This window comes from Drosophila nasuta, chromosome X (assembly GCF_023558535.2).
Source record: "Drosophila nasuta strain 15112-1781.00 chromosome X, ASM2355853v1, whole genome shotgun sequence".
In the NCBI taxonomy this organism is placed as follows: Eukaryota; Metazoa; Arthropoda; class Insecta; order Diptera; family Drosophilidae; genus Drosophila; species Drosophila nasuta.
In genome coordinates, this window is record NC_083459.1 from 29772818 (window position 1) to 29793996 (window position 21179).

The following is a 21179-nucleotide window of genomic DNA, read 5'->3' on the forward strand; positions in this document are numbered from 1 at the left end:
TGGATGTATGATGATGATAATGATAGTAATGTTGATGATGATGATCATGATAATGATGATGTGATTAATGATGATGATGTTGATATCGCATGACATTCATCGTGCTCAAACATCCACACCAGCATTGCCGACTTTCACGCCGAGGCGGTCAAAATGAAGCAATTCCAGCTAAAGTATCAGGTGAACAGAAATGAGCAGCAAGTATCAACAAATTGATTGAGTGCAAAAATGCGCTCAATTTTCTGCATCGAGAGAGATGAGGTAAAATGGCGGCTGCTTGAGTGAGAAGTTCCTAAACGATAAAATTTGCTTTTTCGATATCTACATTTAATTTGATAACTAATGAGCGGCAAATTTGAATTTCGACAAACGTTTTATTTTAAACTAAATTAAAAAAATGTGCTATACATATTACAAAAATGTTTACATTCTATTTATTTATAGCATAAACAATGTATGTAAATTTTTAATGATATTTAATTCAATTCAAAATATGAGTTGACATATGTAATTAAAATTTAACTTTCTAATCTATTTCTTATTTCTAACTGGATAAATAAGCACACATATTACCAATTAATGCCACTTTACTGTCTGTAAATTTAAATGGTGTGCGAAAAAATGTGGAGCGTTGCCAGCTAGGTGCATTCAGAATGCAAACAAAAAGTTGCCAGATAGCGCAAAAAAGAAAATAATTTTGGCAGCCACTACAAGCAAAGTGCAATTACTAGACTAGACTTAAAAATAAAATTTGTTAAATAATGTTATGTGAAAATTGCCAAAAAAAAAATGCTGGAAATGGAAATGCAAGTGGAGTGGCAACAACAGCAGGATCTCAAAGTGGTGGCAACTGCCATTATAAAATGAATGCAAGATTCCACAGTGTAACCGCCATATTACCGGCATCCTCGTTGGCAGCCAGCAATCAAACGGCCGCCATAAATGCCAAACACCGGTGGCGGCCAATGCCAAGTTCATTCTTTTAAAACCATCGACGGCAATTGACAGCAACCACCCAATAACAGCAACAACAACGCCAACCGCGGTGAAGATCGCATAGAGTGCGAGTGGGAGAGAGCGAGTGCGAGCACTTGACATTAACATTGGGCATGTTAACTGGCTGTTATCTGCACTGTTGATTTACATACTGTATTTACTCGTAAGAAGAGAAAGGGATAGACAGCTTTGATACTTTGTCGTATGTGCAAACAGTTTACACTCGCACACACACATATAGCTACATGCATAAATTATTTGTCCTACACACACACACATACACGTGTGTAGTGTTTAGTTAGTTTTTAAATAGATTTTCCTTTTTTGTTTTAATATTCCCATATACATACATATGTACAACCATTTCAATAATAATACTCAGCTCATTTAAAACTTTTTAAAAACTATAAATGTACCTTACTTTTGTTTTATGTGCTCACACAGAGACAGCAACATTTTTTCTTTTGGAAAAAGCTTGCTCCTACAGCGAGTTGGAGGCTGCAAAAAGCTGACTGCTACGTAAACAGTTTTATAGTTTTTTGAAGTCTTATAGTATATCATAATTACGCAATCGAATAGCAATAAAAATATGTCTCAATTTACATTGTGCCTTGGGAATGCGTCTAAAAACAAACAAAACAAATTGTTTGTTGACAGCAACGTTACTTTTTTAAATTAAACTAAGAAAATCCGTATTGAAAGAACTTATCGGGAAATTCAATAAAAGAGAAAGATGCCGAAACCCGGGATCGAACCGGGGACCTTTAGATCTTCAGTCTAACGCTCTCCCAGCTGAGCTATTTCGGCGCTGCTTTCGCCCCGCTTTCTAATCGATGACAGAGGAAGCGCAATCGTCACGGGTATCAAAACCCGAATCGTACACCCGAGTTCACAAAATCGAGTCCAAGATAAGTCTGATGTTTGACGTTTGATGAACTGTCACTTCCCGGGATGAACCTTGTTTTTTGCGTGTGCTTTTTTTTGCAAATTAGTCACCGGCGCGTGCTAATTAAAATCTTTGCAAGAGAGGAGAAGGAGAAGGGAAGGAAATGAAATCAAATTCCGAAGGGTGTTAAAACTTGTCGTAAATCAACCCAAAAATTGACCACAAATCAGAGAGCAATTCAAGCCTCTTCCATTTGTGGAGGAAGAAGGTTTTAAGTTGAGTCCGTTGATATTTTTAGTAGTCTTCTTTGTGATGGTGTATCGAATGAACTTGCGCAAATATATAGATATACATACGGAATATATGTAAATATATTCATGATTTGTGATTCATGCCTAATTGCAGGTGTTTCGGTGCCGTGCTGCAATTAGCCTGGTTAACTTACGAGAGCAACTCTAACGGCACTCTACAAAGCAAAAAGGTCAGAGGGCATAAGACCCCAAATACATAGTTCACTGAAGTTAACCTATATAGAGAAGAGGTAAAATTTAATATTATTTTTATTTGATATCAAACACTTACTTATTTTAAATGTTAATTTATTTTAAATACATATATTCAAGAAAACAAGTAGTGGAAAAATTCCCATAAAAGCAACTTTTTTATATATAAAATAAAATAAATATGCGGAATATTTTACGTCATTTTTCAATTACTATATTCCAAGTAGTGTCGCTTACCAAATTTCAGCTCTGCAACTCACCGGAGAATCGAGTTCACTTAGTTAGGATCGATCATAAACACTAAACAGACAGTCTTCGAATCGCTCACGTAGCCTCTGCCGGGTATAGAACACAAGGTTTCGCCTTGGGAGTCGCTCAAGCAAAACTTTCGACCACAGAACCAACCACCCACGGCGCTATGGCAATTCCCCAGCTCTCTGGTACCGCTCTGGTACTGCCACGCCCCTTACGCCAGCACCGCGCTGACGTCACAATAAAACTGGCTTAAATTCTGTACAAGAGAGAATTACCGAAAGACAATGCCAACACCTGAGGAACCCACAACAATAACAATAACAATTCAAAACAGCAAAAACCAAAAAAAAAAAACCCCTATGTTTCCACTAAAACTGGTTTTCTACAGTCTTTAGTTACGAGTCTTCTGTCTGCCGTCTTCCAGTCTTCAAGTTACAGCGTATGAGTAAGTCTGCAGTCTGCAGTCTTGGTCAGGGATACGCATAAACAGTGCCTGCCAATTTAGTGCACGCACAACTTGCCCCAAGCTTCGATTCCTTTCTGCAACTGCCCATGACAATAAAAAAATACAACAAAATGAATTGAAACTAAGCAAACTAAAACTGGATTTAATCCCCGACTTGTCGGGTATTACAGCTGCGAAGGCAATCTTCCAGAATCTAGTTGTCTACGTAACTTCTTGGGGAAATCTGTGTGAAACTTTGGAAAGTTCCCACTGTGTTGAAGAAAAAGGGAAGAATTCTTAACTATACTACATTTACATATTCACAGATGATAGAGTTAGGGTATTCCAAGTGCGGTTAGCTAAGTTGTTTGCTCTAGATAGCTTGTTATTTTTAACGACTGTGCCGAAAGTCGAGCAGAACATTAACTTGAGGAGTTGAAGAAACAAGCCTACGATGAGGGTTACTCAGAAGAAAGATCCCATAAAGAAGACTGCGATCATGATGATGAAGCTGAGGCTGCGATGTTGATTATGAAGCTAATCATTTTGGGGGAACTACGAGCAGGTGACGACAATCGACAATGTTGCGTGGATTTTTTGTTTTTGTTTTGCACAATCTTAACTGGTTTGTTTTTGCTACTCTCTTCTCTTCTCAGTAGCTTCGTCTTTTTCTGTGCGCTCTATGAGTCGAATATTTAAATTAGCAATTTGTTTACAAAACGAACAGCGTGTGTTATGAAAATGATGAACAGCATGACAGCGAACTGAAGAGAGTGCGAGAAGAATTCGAATCATCAGCGTCTTATCTCAGACTCTAAACGTAAAAGTCGAAATTAATGCATACAACTAAAGCAATATACAATATATATATTTATATATATGTAGAATCACATGCCTTTATTGCCCTGATCTTTTGATATCATCTTATTATGTATTTGCATTTTTATTATTATTTATTTTGGGTGTTTTAGGTGTTTGCCCGCTCTTATCTGTCCAGTTAAGTATACGCTGCCCCTTGCCGGGTATTCGTATTTCTTCATAGACGAAAGGTCCTTGTAAACTTGGTAGATGAAAAACTTCTAGCATTCTTTGATAATCAATATACTAATTCGTTTGCAATCTAAATGAATATAAAAGTAATTTAAGTTATACTTTACCAATTTTCGAAGTCTGTCGCAAGCTACTTGCTACATCACCGTATCCTGCTGCCAATTCCAACTTCACAAAAAAAGCAGAATTTATTTCAGATTTCAAATATACCGCTCCACTGCCTCAAATATACTGTCACACAAGCTTAGATTAATTGATGCTCTATTTTACATGCATTTTATGACTGTCACAGGCTTCTTGATATATCACCGTTTCCTTTTGTCGCTTCTAATCTCACACAAAATGCGGTATTCTTTTTTGCTGTCACACTGCATTCGATAGTAGCGCGGCACGTTGTTGGAAAGCGTATTCGTTGTGCGGCAATTAATTTGATTTATTAATAATTTATTTTTAGTTTAATGTTCTATCTGGTTTTTATTAATGTTTTACATTGATCCTTACACAAGTGAGGAGCACTTGGAGCTGCAGAGCGTTGACCACATTCACCATGTTTTGCGTTCAGTGCAGTGAAATGTCGCCATCTTTAATTTTTTTTCCTGTAAGTTTTTGCTCTTCCTTTCACAACTCCCTTGACGCCAGCGCAGCTGCAACGGCGCATCCTTTGTGTGCGCATGTGTGTGTGTGTGTGGGAGCAAAAAAACTATTTTTGGCATTCTAGACGCATAATTTGTTTTTGCATGTCATGCAATTAACGGATGTCGCCCAAAAAACACACGAAGAACGCCAGCGCACAACAATGAGAGATAGATCAAAAGTGAGAGACAGAGAGAGAGAGAGAGAGAGAGGTAAAGTGAACGAGCTTCGGGCAAGCTGTTCTCTTTGCGTTGTTCGTGTCGCGCTTTCGGTTTCGGTTTCGGCTTTGCAAATTTGTATTGTTAGCTGCGACTGCGTTGTCGACTGCGATGCCGGCGTCGGCGTAGACGGTGACGCTTGGGCTTGGGCAAATTTCCTTTTTAAAAACGTTGCCGCTCGAAGCCGCGTTTTAGTTCTGTTTGCAAAACGCAGCCAATTGGTTGTGTGCCAAGCAAAGAAGAGGTGGAAGTTCACAATAACAACGAACTGATCCAAGTCAAAGTGGAAGCTGAGCGCGAACTCGAAATCGAAGTGGTGGAAGTGACTGAAGCATAAGAACAAAAACCTTTTTTTCACAATTTTTTTTTTCTTGCTGCAATTGTGCGCGTTCTTCGTCGTGTTCAATTCACATCAATTACCCCAATTTATAGATCGAAATTATAAAGACATTGCGTAGCGCACTTGACTTTACTTTATAAGTTTGCGACACGCGACTCGTAAAACAAAAACGCGCGACAAAGCAAAGCTTCCATTTTCCAGTGTTCCAGCGTTCCCGCATTCCTGCCGTCCAGCTCCTTGTCCGTCAACTATAAAGTGTGAGTGTTGTTTTTTTTCTTCTTATTAATCGAATTTAAAAGTGCTGTTTTTATTAATTTCAATTGAGATCTAGTCCAACGCATTTGGATTAGTTATTAAAAATTGATGGATCAATTTATGTTGAAGATTAATATTGAATTTCTCAGGGATAATAGTTCAGCTTCCTGAGTCCTGTTCACTTAGTTTCCCAAAAATAAAAAATGATTTGTTCAAATGTTTTCTCTTTTAATTTATTTCTCATTTTTTAAATTTCTGACTTTAAAATTATTTAATAATGATATTTTTTTGCTAAACTACTTAATTGTATAAAACCTAAGCATCTTCCTGTTTCAATTCGACTTATTTCTCGTGATCTTTTCAAGTGGCATTGCCCTTGAACTTTAACTCTTAAAGCCAACTTTTGATGTCTCAGCTCGATTGCGCCATCGATATCAATATTGATACGTTACGATTGCGATTGTGATTTCACTTGCGAGTTGAAGAGGCACTCCACAGGTTACTTAACTTAATTTGTTGTATTTGCTGTTCAATATTTGCGCGCGACAACAAAAACCTGTACACACACAAATTGCTAATGGCAATCGACGGGGGGAGATGCCCACAAAGCTCTCTATCTCGGTCTAGGTCTGGCGATATCAACTGAAACTGTGCCACGCCTCCAAAACAAATAGTTGACAAGACTGGGCCTTATCAGCGGAAGAAGAAGTCAATCAATTGAGACAATTGGGAAAATACCCCGAGACATTTTGTGATTCCTCATTCCTTTTCAAAAAAAGGCGGGCAAAATATTATTATTATGCAACTATATTTGTAATTTATCTCAACGGTTGTTAAAACGTGTATTCAATTTATCGAAATATGCGCGATAAATTAAAATCGCAAATTTGACGGGCTTCTTCCCACACACACAAACTTACACACGGAATATGCTGGACAGTTGGGCAAGCAAAAGTCTGTGGGTTGTGCCTCGATCTGTGATCACCTGTCACGAACATTATTGAAATTGTAATTCATTAGGAATTGAAATGTTTTTTTTTACATGGTACATCGCATCTGTGACGGCATTCGATTAACATTTGATTCATAATTTATCTTGATATTGTTAATTTGTATAATAGATGTGCAAGAGACTCGGTTGCTTTGAATTCATTGTCTGAAGCAGCTAATGTATTATCGATCAATGCTATCGATCACATGAAGAGCGGCTACTAATTGTGTAAGAGGTGTGAGAAGAGCGTTGAGTAATTAATAGAGATTAATGATTTCATCTAGTTTATGTAAAGTGAATGTTATTTTATTATCGATAACGCGCAAAAATCGGTTGAGAATATAAGATATTCTACGAAGAATTTGAAAATTGTATAAATACGTGCTATCGATCAAGCTATCGATCATATGAAGAGCGGCTACTAATTGTGTAAGAGGTGTAAGAAGAGTTTTTAGTTATTGAATTAAAGATTGATGATGTTATGTAATAGCTAAAGTGAGGTTTAAGAAGAGTTTCAAGTAATTGGAATACAGATGTAAGGAGTGTTCTATGATCGATAAATATATCGATAATTCAGAGTAAATAAAGAATAGTTTATGAAGAGTTTCTTTAGATGCAGATGTGTTAAAATGTTAAATGTGTTTTAGATATGTTAACATTCTGATCAGTAGCAGCGAAATATGCACTTAATTAGAATTTGTGATCAACTTTTAGTACCAAGAACTGTGCTGCGATATCGATAAAAAGGTAAATGCCAAATGCTGTTGTAATTGTTGACTATTAAATGTTGAATGCTGAGTGGAAAATGACAGATAAGAATGTGACAGACAGACAGAAAGTCAAGGAAGTGAAGAGCGAAGGGAATTGATTAAAAACTAGAACAACAAGTCGCAAGATGTGAGAGAAATCAATCAAAGGTTACGTTCTGCATATCACATAAAGTGTCACAGATACACACAGACTGCATTTTCCAATTGAGAATGTCGCTCTAATTGCATAGATGATCAGCAGAGGCGATAATTGGACATACTTTGCGATTGAGAAAGGGAAGCAGGTGAACTTTATTTGCTCGAGATTGGAGATTGTTAATTAAGTTACGAGTGACTGGTCACATTTTGCAATAGCAATTACCTTTTACTTTCTCAGTGGCGACAATTGAGAGTTCATTACTGAATTGATGAAACATTCTCCTCACCTGTGCCAAACTAAGTTCAGGTGTCATAATTATCTGCGACTCATATCCAACCAAGTGTAATTATGCGAGAGGTCCAGCAATTAGACAACTTCTATTGCCCTCTCTCCCATTATTCGATCGTTGATCGTATCTAAGTATAGTATGTTGTGTATCTATACGACGATCATGGTATTTATCGCTAATTTATTGACCCGGTCACCAAAGGCACTCACAGCCGGAGTCTAAGTCTAAGCTACAGCTGTTCACTTTAAACTCTGTGCAATTATCTAATAATTAAATATAATTAATACTTTGTTTTTTTCTTCTTATTTCGTAGCTGATTTGTTTCCAAGTCATTCGATGTCTCAGGTTCTTTCTTATACACTTACAATAGGCTGTGTAACTTTGCTTCTGCAGCTGGGCGTTTGCTTCTCAGTGTCAAGGCAAAAGATACTCAGATACTTTGACTGACAGCTGACAACTGACAGATATTTTCAGTTACGAAATGCTTGGTGAACTTTTAGCTAGTTAAAGATACTTTTCTTTAACTTTTTAGATGCTTTTGGAATAGTTGAAAATATTCCAGCTAGTTGAAGATACTTTAAGAACGTTTTAGATACTTTTGGAATAGCTTAAAAATATTCCAGCTAGTTGAAGTTACTTTAGGAACATTTTAGATACTTTTGGAATAGTTGCAAATATTCCAGCTATTTGAAGATACTTTAAGAACATCTTGGATACTTTTGGAATAGTTAAAAATATTCCATTACTTGGATACTTGAAAAAGTTGCTTCTTATTTATATTGTATACTTGAGGATATTTTCACAAATATATTTCCGAAATTGTATCTTTAATTGAAAGCGTATTCAAGCGTCGGTTTTTGATAGTTACTGACTTACCAAAGCCGATCTTTCTTGTTTTATTTTTGTCGTCCGCCTTGATTTGAATTTGTGGCACATGCGCATTCGAGGTAATTACCCGTGATTCGGGTTATCAAGAATTATATATGTACATATATGTATATCTACATACATATGTATATACTTTGCATCTGTAGATAATAAGTGATCGAATCATCATCGCCAGATGTGATTCGCGATACGTTTTCGATTGCCACGATCGCCACACGATGAGTTGGCAACTTTGAGTGCTGATTCTTTGATCATCAGCCCATTTTCCAGTTTCCCCAAGTGAGTTTCTCGCATTTTAACTATAAATTTATGCAAATGTCAAGCACTTAAACAATTAACTGCCCTATAAGTCAAATACATAGCGCTCTCTCTCTCGTAGTTATTCAACTGTTGCTGTTACCATGTACTCGAACTTGTTTTGCATATTTAGGGTTGCCACGTGTGCACGACAATCAAGTGCATGATGAATGGGCGACTCTAGAAAACTCAATTCCTAATACTCGTCATTGTCATCGCCACATTCCCATTTCTAGTTTCTTTTGTTTTTGCCTCATCAAGCTTTTAACGATCAGTGCTGAGTGATCAGTAGCTAATCAGTTCGTCTATAAAATTGGTGATTTAAGGGTGTGAAATTTTGACAAGTTCATTAATTGATCACTTTGTCGTAAATGTCAAGATTAGAAGATGAGAATCAATTGAACATTTTCACACGCAACTAAGTGGCGATAACTAAAATTCCAGTTTAATCACTCATTACTTTCTTGTTTGACAAAAAGATTCCCTTGATCACTGAAATATGACTTATAATCATATTATATTTGTTGACAAGATGACTAAGCTATTCATTTAGCGACACTTTCGTTAATCGGCTTAAGGAAAGTTCTGTGAATCGAGCTCAAAGTGTGTGTGTGTGATTTTTGTTACGCTAAACGTTTCCGGCGGGGGGATTAACCACAATTTGAATATTGTTTTTATCTTGTCTGATTGGCAATTCAATTTGCTTATTTATCGACCAGACGCAGCAGCCTCCGCCCCAGTTATTTTTTTGCTTTTTTTTATACAAGTTCAGGTTTAGGTTAAACTTAATGACACATTTGGTGTTTTTCCGGTTTGAGTTCGCAACAACAACAGCAACAAGAGCAACAGATGAGTTGTCTCGCTGTTAATGTAACTGACCACTCTCAATCAACAACACTCTAAAGCAGCAGATTGATAAACACAGATTAAGATCACTTCAGATCACTTGATGGCTCTATTTGCTATGGCCTCAACTAGTCTACAGGGCGTCACCTGAGCCACACCCCCCCCAATTATGGATGGATTTCTTTATTGTAGACAACTACTGCATAGCAAGCGGCATTGCTCGCGAGTGAGAATTGCAGTATTTTGAAGTCAATCAGTCAATCATACAGATCATTCAAATAGGCAACGCTAGACAGGCAATCCAAAATGGTAAATAATGTCTAGTATTAGCTGTAATAGTTGAAAACTCAAGCAATTTAATGATTCAATCACCCAATTTATATGTCAATCAGTCAATCATACAGATCAATCGAATAAGAAGCACTTGAATGGTAAATAATTTATAGAATTAGTTATATTAGTTGAAAACTTTTGCAAAATAATGATTCAATCAGTCAATTCATAAGTCAATCAGTCAATCATACACGTCAATCCAATTGGCAACGCTAGACGGCCAATCGAAAATGGTAAATAATGTCAAGTATTCGTTATGTGAGTCGAAAGCATAAGCAATTTAATGTTTCAATCAGTCAATTTATGAGTCAATCATACACATCAATCACATCACATCAATCCAAAATGGTATATAATGTCTAGTATTAGTTGTAATAGTTGACAGCTCAAGCAATTATCAGTCAATTTCTGCCAAGCAATGCAATTGTTTAGTCAGTCAATCGGCTGTCAATCAATCCAGAAACACGAAAAGTGAGATGCTTGCGCCTGATCGAGCAAAAACCGTACGTCAGTCAGTTCAGTCAGAATCAGTGAGCCAAGTTGGTAGCTAGAACGCAACACAAAAGTCATAGTGATAATGATTGATTTAGCCATAACTCTTGAGCTTGATCAGCCAAGGCGACGTCTAAACAGCGATTGCAGCACGCGAGATTCGAGTCTCGCCTCTAATTAGATAACAGATTGATAGAAGAGGAGGAGGTAGAAGGGGATGTGTCTGTGTGTGTGTGTGGGTGGTGTTAAGTAACTGCTAATTGGCAGCGACTATTAGCCAAGTTAGCAGCAGTTGTTTTGAGACACCTGTTGCGACGGTTTTGGTCTGTCGCTTTGCGATATGCAATAATGCAATAATAAATAATCGTAAGATTTATGCAAGGAATCTTCGAGTATTCTCGTTGCATTGATAAAACAAAGTACAAAAAAGCGCCACCTGGCGTCAGCTAATGAATTCATTTGCTATTTGCATGCAACGGTGTCGCATTGCCTTACCTCCCCTCCCCCTCCCGTTCCCCCTTCCGCTCCCCTCCCCACGGTGCGCGACTCCACCCCGAAGACAATGGCCAAAGCAAAGCAGCCGCCGGTTAACCTTGACTGCGGTTACAATGCGAGCGAGTGAGCGAGAGGAAGAGCGTAACGAGTGAGAGAGAGAGAGAGTGATAGAGAGAGAGAGGGAGGTAAAGGAGGAATACTCAGTTAGCGGTTGAATCAATGTTAAACCGCATTTTTAGCCAAGTTAGTTAATATCTAGCGGAGCGTTCGGGACGGGGGCGTTAAGGGGGCGTGACGTTATGATCATGCTTGAGCGACACTCATTATGCGCTTACGTGGCGAGCACTCTTCAAGAGCCCAATTACCACAACAACAAGTACACATGTCGGCACGTTAATATAAATGTTAAGTGTCTACTTCATGTGTAGAGTAGGAAATGGGCAATCGATCGTCTTGTGACTCAGCTAAAATATTAGATTTGAACCCATTAAGAAGTGAGGCTAAGTATTGAAACTAGCATCTCACTTAGCGGCCTCAGCTGTTCACTAAAAAAAGGTCGCTAAGCGCAAATTCTTTTTTGGAAATGTATAAGTTATATAAAAAAGTTACAAGGTAATAACTATTTTTAAGTTTTATTAAATTATGATTGATTATTGGTTTTAAGACTTGGTAAAAATTTATTATTTTCTCAGCTGATCACGAAAAGAAGCCGCTAAGTGAATAGATATAATGTTAAGAGTATTCATTATATAGTGAAGCTACATATATTATAATAACTATTGTCAAGTTTATTAGATACAAAAATAATTAGTTAGCAATGAAATACATTTGAGTAGCTTAAATACTTGTTTTATGATTTCTCTATAGTTTCTTAGTTTCGTGTGTGGCCGCTAAGTGAGTTAGATTCTAAATTTGTGACCGCTAACTGAAAATTACGGTTCTACAATATATTGTGCTTAACTGCTTAACATTCTTCAACACAACAAAAATAATAAAGATAACTTTTTAATGTGCGATAAGTTATTAGAGACAGCTAAGCACAATAAGTGAACCTTAACAGAAATTAGAGTTTTTCAATAGACTTTACATACATATTTAATGTCATTGAAGTTTATTGCATTTTGTTGTGTTGTAAATAGTGAAGCAGTTAAGCACAATTTATTGGAATATCGTAATTTTAAGTTTACTATAATGCAGATGAATCATCTAAGCTTTGATTTTAATATATTTATATTCTTTATTAGATATATTTATATTTCTATTTTCGTACTCTTTTCTGCAGATAAGCTGAACCAGTTTTAGAGTTAAGTTAGTTGAGATCCGTTTCTTGAGCTTGGCAACAATGTAATTGCGGAATTGAGCTTTGCAGTGTTTCCAGTTCAGTTGGGAAGCATTTTACAGTGAATGCCAAATTGTATAGCTAGAGCTCTATATAACTATAACTAGCTAATACCCTTGTGTTAGTGTGTGTGGCTTGTGGGGTATGCTGAGACTGCGACTGAGACTAAGGCGTAGGCACATTACTTAGTCACGTTTTGAGATTGCGATTGTGAATGTGAATGCGATTGGAACTGTGATCAGTCAAGCGTTTGCAGCTTGGACATAGTGATGCAAAAACACCCACTTACAATCGATACTATCGAGAGGCTTCTTAATCCGTGGAGACTATCGATATTCTGGTCGATAGTAAACGACGTTAAAATATGAATTTTTGTATATACATATCTTTAATTGAATGTGCATAAATTATGCTTGAAATTAAGAAAAGCTTCAAGAATTTCTGATATATCTAATCTATCAAGGATGAATTCTTATTCCGTTTCAACTATCGTGAAAATATGACTTTATGTATATATAATAGAATGTGCATAAATAATGCTTCAAACAATCAAGGATGTTTTGTTATCCCAAACATCGCTTCGAGGCTTTTAGCATCACTATTTGGACTGAGGTCTGTCCATAAGTGTGTGTGTATCTCAATCGCTAAGTGTGTGTACTTGGTCCAATCTTGTCACGAACATGGGCGAGTTGCTGCTGTCCAGCCTCATCGAGTGTTGTGTGCATGACTCGCGAGCACTTATTACAGCAATTGTTGCTCTGTGGCATTGCATGTGGCAAGTGCAGCAAGTGCCACAGACTGTGTATGAGTGTGTGTGTGAGTGTGTGGGTTGCTGCACGTTCGTGGAGAATGTCGTCTAATCACATAGCCAATGACATAGACAAATTATCTGTGAACTTGTCACTATCAAAGTCTCTGGTGACTCACGAGACGTCGACTAATGGATACCCTGTAAATAACCTGCAATATAATTTATAGTGACTTTAGACCCTCTGGTGACGGACGTGACTTGACTAGTTGATACCCTGTAGTGTGGATTCATCATAAAGCAGCTAGCAAATAATCTGTAATATATAAGTTATGTGTTTTAGTCACTATCGATATCTCTGGTGACACATGAGACTCCACTTGTCGATACCCTGTAGTGTAGATTCATCTTAAAGCAGATAACCTGTAATATAATGTGTGTGTTGTACTCATTTGAATTATCAAATCGTATTCAAAAGGAACTAGCTGATACCCTGTAATATCCTACTAAAGTTGCGATGCATTTTTGCACCTCAAACACCTTCAAAATACGAAATAAACTTAACTAGCTAATACCCTGCACTAATTCAGTGCTTTCATTAACATTGAACACATAAATTTTCAAGGGTATGTGCCAGTCGATCATGAAATAAGCAGAATATGTTGTAGACCATCTAAACGGCACGTAAGCCATAAATCAAGGCTCTACCTTAAGGGAAGCGATCGTAAATGATATTACAAGTATTGTAATTGGCCACAGACCTTTAAAATGGAAATAAAGGAAAAACAAATCGCATATGGTTATGCAGGTTCCATGATACGCTCATTTAAGTTACAGTTATTAGTGGCAGGGGTAAATCAAAACAATAAAAAGAACGTCTTATTAATTGCATTGGCGTTTTTGCGGCGCTAATTAAATGCAAATTATTAAATCGCGACCGTAAAGCAATTTCAATTTCAATTCACCAATTGCGATTGCAATTTGAATTTCCATTTCAATTAGAATTTGAATTTGAATTTCATTGTTCGTCGACATGTAGCATTAAAAAGACATAAAAAATTAGCACGAGCTCTCGAAGTGGCAAAATTAATCGCCTCAATGCATTTGCAAATGCAACATGGCAACGAGTCGCGTGACCTTGTCGAAGAAAGCCGCTCGCCACTCGCCGTTCGTTACTCGCCATTCGTCACTCGCCATTCTCCCCATTCATTCAATTGCCACGCGTCGCATCGAGTCACGTCTTCGATTGAGTCCGGTTTTGTTGTCGATTGCGGGATCAAGAGCAAGTGCCGTTTTCTCTCAGCCTTGACATTGAACTAGAAATAGAAATAGAAATGGAAAATCCGAAATACTATTGGCCTTCTGCTCTTTGATCTGTTAATCGTCTTGCAGCAATTAGAATTGTGTCAGCAATCTATCAAATTTATTGACCCTTGATCACATTCCTCATTCCATTAAACACTATTATCAGTTGGTTTGTTGAAAATAGCAAAAACTTTATTAATAGTTAGTCAAGTATATAAATAAATGCACGTGGAATAACTTATTTTTATATGATATGTATGAGGAATACTTACATTTCAGACAACAAATAAAATAAAGCAGTTTTACTAAGACTTCAAATGAACCGGTTTAAGATATTTTTAAGATCTTTGACGAACTAGTGAGAGTTATATTTTATAATTGAATAATATTTATTTAAAAATTGAAGCTAAAAATAACTACCAAATAAAATTGAAGTATGTAGCTTTTTTAAAGAAACATTTCAATTGCTGATCAAAGCTGAACTAGTTGAGAGTTTATTTGATTGCAACTATATTTAAGCCAAAATAACTACCAAATAAAGTAGAACTAACTCTTTAAATGAACATTTTAATTGCTGATCAAAGGAACCCTTTGTTGTGCTAGTTGATAGATTATTTGACTGCAGCATTGAATATTAATATTTATGCAAAAATTGAGCTAAACATAACTATCAAATAGTTACCAAATAATATAGAATTCTTTAAAGGAACATTTAAACTGCTGATCAAATGAATCCATTAAAGATTCTTTATCGCTGATGAACACTAGAGTTCAAAAGAACTGAAAATCATGTGATTTGATTTCGCGTGAAGAGCTTTGCACTTGAATAAGCTTAAGTTTTGGGCTTGAACTTCAGTTGGCTCGGAACTTGGAACAGGTATTTTTTGTATCCAGTTATGAATCAAGCCGCATCAAGGCTAATACTATAAGCGTACTACACAACAAACAGTACATTACATGATGCATGATTATGACGACGATTATGGTTATGATAATCAAATCAAAGTGCCATTAGACCGCGGTCAAATGGCGCATAAAACGTGTCAGCACGCGTTTGCATTTGAATGGATGTCGAAACTTCGAATTCGGAAGCGCGGGATTAACTCTGACTGACTGTTTGACTGGTTAGAGATCGTTAGAATGTTTTTTTTTTGTTGGGTACCACGATCTATGTTTGTAGTACAGCATCCGCATTCTTAGGCTTTTTGTTTAGCTGCCATATCCGATCGATACATTTTGTATCTTTTTGTGTAGCCTTGACAGTTCATTGTGCTGAACTATTCGTTCCGTTCCTGACCTTGGCGAGTATGTAAAAGATACGGATACGCGCAAGTATGTATCTGTAGCTGGTCGTAAGTAATTTCTGTATCTTTTATGGCAAATAAGAAAAAAAACCAACAAACCAACACAGCAATTAAATTAACTTGAAATTTGATTGATTAAGCACAACAACAATGAGAAATTCTCTCAAACTCAAGCTCGCCTCCAGCTCGACGTCCAAAATGTATCTGGGAAACGGGCAAACAAAAAAACCAAGAAAAAAAACCAAAACATTTAGTTGTCAGTCCACGTTGTAGTTGGAGTTAATGGCACTTTGGCCAAATTGATTTCGCCAGCTGTAGATTCATTAGACATCTCTTTGTGGTGCATATTTGTTCTCTACCTTGTGCCCACTCAAAACTCAATCTCTAGCCGGGTTTCATAATAATAGCTAACATCGTTGGTGTCATTGTATCTCTTGACATTTTGACAATCTTTTCAAGAACTTGAATTGCAGCTATTAATACAACGCATAATTAACTGAATTCTTCCTCAACTTTCTGATTTTTAAATTCTTTTTAGATTCTCTAACCAATTATGAATGAAAAATATGCTAGCATAAATGGTGTCTTCATTTTAAACGTATTCCACTTAAAGCTGAAGTGTTGGGCAGTCGAGCAAGCTCGCTTTTCATTCCATTCCATTTCCTTGTGGTTTTTCATATTCAATTTATATTATCTTATTAGTTATGAATGAGAAATATTGTAGCTAAAAAGGTTTCTTCACTGTTAAGAAGTTGTCTACACAAGTATTATATTTCACTGAAAAGTTTAAGTATTTGTCCGTCGATCAAGCTCACTTTCAATTCCATTCGATTTGCCTGTGTTTTTTATATTCTCTTATCATTTATTTATGAATGGGAAATATTGTAGCTAAAAAGGTTTCTTCTGTTTATTCATTCCACTTAAAGCTGAAGTGTTTAACAGTCGAGCAAGCTCACTTTTCATTCCATCGCCATGGCTAATTAGTCGATTTACTTGTGGTTTCTTCTGGTTTGCTACACGTGCGCAAGGTAGCCATGAATCAAATATTTGCGTAGGTTATTTTTTGTTGCGTTGTCTTGGGGATTTAGATTGAGATATGTGCGTACTTCCGTTTGGCTGACCATTTAGCGCATAAATCAAAATGCTTGAATGTTAAGCTAACTTTAGCGACTCCGCCCGTTAATTGCCTTGGGCTGACTCAACGCACACTCCACACTCTCGAGACACACAAACTCATATTCCATATTCCATATTCATATTCGTAATCGTAATCGTAATTGTATCAAGAGTGCAACAAACGCCTTTCACATAATTCGAATGCAATTTAAGCCGAGTTTCGGTTACTCTATCTGAAAACTTTTAAGCTCGACTTGTGCAAGCTTTAGCTTCAATCGAATACATCAACCAATCGTGTGAGCTTTTAAGCTATTGTTCATATCATCGCTAAAAGCATGAAGCTAAGCTTTATTAGAGTATTCAGCGCACACATCGCGTATACGCAATGTGGGGGAAACGCCTTCACTTTCATTCAAGTCAAGAATTATGGCGCTAAATGTGTCGCTCGACCGACGCGATTCCAGTCACGATTTGCATCTTTTTTGGATCAATTAAATTTGATTGCCTTGCGAGGCGACAATAGCTAAGCGAAGCTAAGTGAAGGGAAAGGCAAGGAAAGAGACAAGGTAACAGGTAACAAGTCATTAATTAGACGTCTCTTCATTGTTTGTCATTATGTCGCGATGCTTGATTATAATACAACGACGAGTACCTGAGCCACATGTGCTGAGTCTCTGATTACAAATGGGGGGCATTGCTTGTTGTCTTCTATACAAAGTGAGCGAACGAACACAGTCGCTGAGCACAATGGACTTTCTACCCTCGATGCTCTGTTGAAACACTCAGCAGAGATAGCGGAAACAAATCTTAGAGAGCAGTTTAGTTTATTCTTCTTCTAAGACAGCATTTGAGTCTCTTTTATTTTCGTAATCTCATTAAAATGATTTTTATATATATTCCCATCTCTCACTTTGCTTACATTTCGTGTTGCTAGCTCCGAATTTAAATTGCTTACGTTATTATTTTGTTCATCCCATTTACCTCAAGTTGTCCTATTCTTTTTTTTTTTTTTTTGTCAAAATACCAAATGTGGTCTTGGTATATGTTATGTATCGCCTTAGCATAATTTTGTTTATTTTTTATTAAGAATTTAAATGTTGTTATTATTTTGTTCATCCCATTTACTTAAAGTTATATTATCTAAGATCCATCTGATGTTTGCTCTCTTTATTCGAACTTTTCGCCAAAATACCAAATGTGTCTTTTACTATATTTTATGGATCAAGCTGATTCAGGCACAATTTAGCTTTTCTTATTAAGAATTTAGATGTTGCAAATCATAAAAAGTATACCATTTGGTATATTTTAAGTATATATTAATAGGTATACTTTCCGCTTGCTTTAAAAAATTTATTGTAGTAAATTTTGTTTTACGTAAGACACAACTCAAATTTCTTGCGTTACTTTATCCGGTTCCTTCATCAAATGTTACTTATGTGCTTTTTTCCTCTTTTTTCCCTTATTGCAGTCACAATGATTCCGGTTCTGGACAGACTAAGCGGCTTCTACAATGCCTATGTGCTGGGCATACTGACGATCGGCTATATCCTGGGCGAGCTGGGCCATTATCTGATCGGTGTCACCTCCAAGCAGACCGCTATCGAGCTGGACTATGGTGATCATGGGTGTCAGCAGAACAACAGCATGTTCAGTCGTCACGAGCTGACAACGCAATGTGGCGACGTCAAGAACGAGACGAGCTGCTATGCCCTCGATCTCAATGGCACCGGCTACTGCGAATGGAACTACAATGGCCTGGGCATCGATTATCAGATTCTTGCCGGTCCCACTTTCATTCTGGTCTTCACCATAGCCGGTGTCTTCATGGGATTTGCGGCCGATAAATACAATCGTGTGAAGATGCTCACCGTGTGCACGGTGATCTATGGCATTGCGATCTTCCTGCAGGGCACCGTTAAGCAGTATTGGCATCTGGTGATATTGCGTATGATAATGGCCGCCGGTGAGTCCGGTTGCAATCCTCTCGCTACCGGAATTATGTCCGATATATTCCCGGAAAGCAAACGCGCTTTGGTCATGGCCATCTTCAACTGGGGCATCTATGGCGGCTATGGCATTGCCTTCCCCGTGGGTCGTTACATTACCAAGCTCAACTTCTTCGACTTGGGCTGGCGTGTGTGTTATCTGGGTGCCGGTGTCCTGACCGTCATTGTGGCCGCACTCACTGGATCAACGCTGAAGGAACCGGAACGGAAGGCAATCGGTGAGGGAGATCGTCAAACGGCCAGCGGTAAGCCCGTGACATTGTGGCAGGTGATCAAGAGTCCTGCCATGATTATGCTGATGATTGCCGCCTCCATACGTCACTGCGGTGGCATGACGTTTGCCTACAATGCGGATCTCTATTACAACACCTATTTCCCCGATGTCGATCTCGGCTGGTGGCTCTTTGCTGTCACCATTGGCATTGGCAGCGTCGGTGTCGTTGTGGGTGGCATTGTTTCCGACAAGATTGTAGCCAAAATGGGCATCAGATCGCGTGCCTTTGTCCTTGCGCTCAGTCAATTGATTGCCACGCTGCCCGCCTTTGGTTCCGTCTACTTTGATCCTTTGTGGGCCATGATTACGCTGGGCCTGAGCTATTTCTTTGCCGAAATGTGGTTCGGTATTGTGTTTGCCATTGTCGTCGAGATTGTCCCGTTGCGTGTGCGCTCCTCGACCATTGGCGTCTTCCTCTTTGTGATGAACAACATTGGCGGCAATCTGCCCATTCTTGTGGATCCCGTTGCCAAGATGCTCGGCTATCGCGGCTCCATTATGATCTTCTACTCGGGCTTCTATGGCATCAGTAAGTTTGATTTCTACACCATCTTTTGGATTGCAACTAATACATATATTTGCAGGCTCAATTCTTTTCCTCATCACTTGCTTCCTGCTGGAGGGCAAGCCCAAGACAGAGGAGGTCGTTGCCGCCCAGGAGTCGCAGCACAAGGGACTCGGCGGCGATGCTGTGCTCAATGCTCGTCCCATGCACGGTCACGACAACTCGGTGTTTAGCGTGGACGAAACACTGCCCTCTGCCAATGGTCGTCCTGCTCAGCTGCAGCCTCAGCATCTGCAGATGTCGAACAATGGTTACGACAAGTCGATGCCAGCTCGTCATAATGGCGCCGCCGAGAGCAGCAGACTGTAGACTCCTTCTTCTTCTTCTTCGTCCATGTAGTATTAGACAACACACAAATCTCTCCACCCCGTCGACAAGTGCTTTCTGCTGCATATGTTATATATACTATATGCATATCGATATCTATCTAGACATAGACATTAATCGTATTGTATTGTATTCTATATATATAAAACTTTTTTTTTTTGTTTTTTTTTTTTTGTATCGCATGTAATTTAGTAATTGATCTTTATTATTTTTGTAAAAAATTATCTATTCATAAGTCTGTGAGCAGTGTACAAGCTATAGCCAAGTACACAGACTCGCCCAATTGTACCTTATATTGCGCATATCGGTTATATGCAGCGAAAGAACAAAATTTCATTTCGATCTTTGCAAGTTTTTTTAAATTAAAAGCTTAGAGAAGAATTATCGCTATTAAGTTGTTTTTATTGATTGGAAAATGTTAATAAATGACTCTCTTAAATAAGCACTTATGATGTACTTAATCGATTTTAGTGAATATAACCGATATATGCATATATATTTCTTTTCTATATATATTGTGGGTAAAAATTATTGGGACTTACAAAATCTTAATTTATTTTTCGAAATTTATTTCATACACAATAGTTTGCAGTAATTAAAATATACAAAGTTATGTTCCGGAATATCATTCTTCGTCCATCCAAATAACAAATCTTATTTTTGTTAATTTTCTTCTTTTTTTTTGTTCCAATTAAGATTTCACCGCTCTAAAACCCAAGAGGTTATTTCAAGTCGTTTTCACCGATCCTTTCCAACGATCGAAGATTTTCGAGCCTCAATTTCTGACATTATTCGGTGTCAGAAGTTCGTGGAAATAAAAATGGCTCAATCCCAATGAAGTAATATAGTAGTTCTGAAATAATTTACAAATATGTACACTGTTTTATTTTGTTATCAATTATTGTAGTGTCCGAAATTGAGTTCAAGGGCAGAGCGCGAGAATTCTTGAGCAAAAATTCCGACATTCTGTATAAATGAATTTTATTATTCCGGTTTTGATGAAATAAAATAGATTTTCAAAGATGCGCAGCCGAGATGTAATCTAGTCAGCGGATGAATATCAACTGACTGCTC

At 37.6% G+C, this 21179-nt stretch overlaps 1 protein-coding gene and 1 non-coding gene across 2 annotated transcripts; one reads left to right on the top strand and one right to left on the bottom strand.

Annotated features, from left to right (window-relative positions):
• Window positions 1-1730: 1730 nt before the first annotated feature.
• On the bottom strand, window positions 1731-1803 carry Trnaf-gaa (transfer RNA phenylalanine (anticodon GAA)). The gene has a single exon. It is a non-coding gene; the product is annotated as a tRNA-Phe (tRNA).
• Window positions 1804-5179: 3376 nt separating this feature from the next.
• On the top strand, window positions 5180-20538 carry LOC132797110 (putative metabolite transport protein HI_1104). The gene is made up of 3 exons (XM_060808626.1): window positions 5180-5583; window positions 18402-19742; window positions 19798-20538. Exons 2-3 carry the CDS (start codon window positions 18407-18409, stop codon window positions 20085-20087), a joined length of 1626 nt encoding a protein of 541 aa, XP_060664609.1. The 5' UTR covers window positions 5180-5583; window positions 18402-18406; the 3' UTR covers window positions 20088-20538.
• The last annotated feature ends 641 nt before the right edge of the window (window positions 20539-21179 follow it).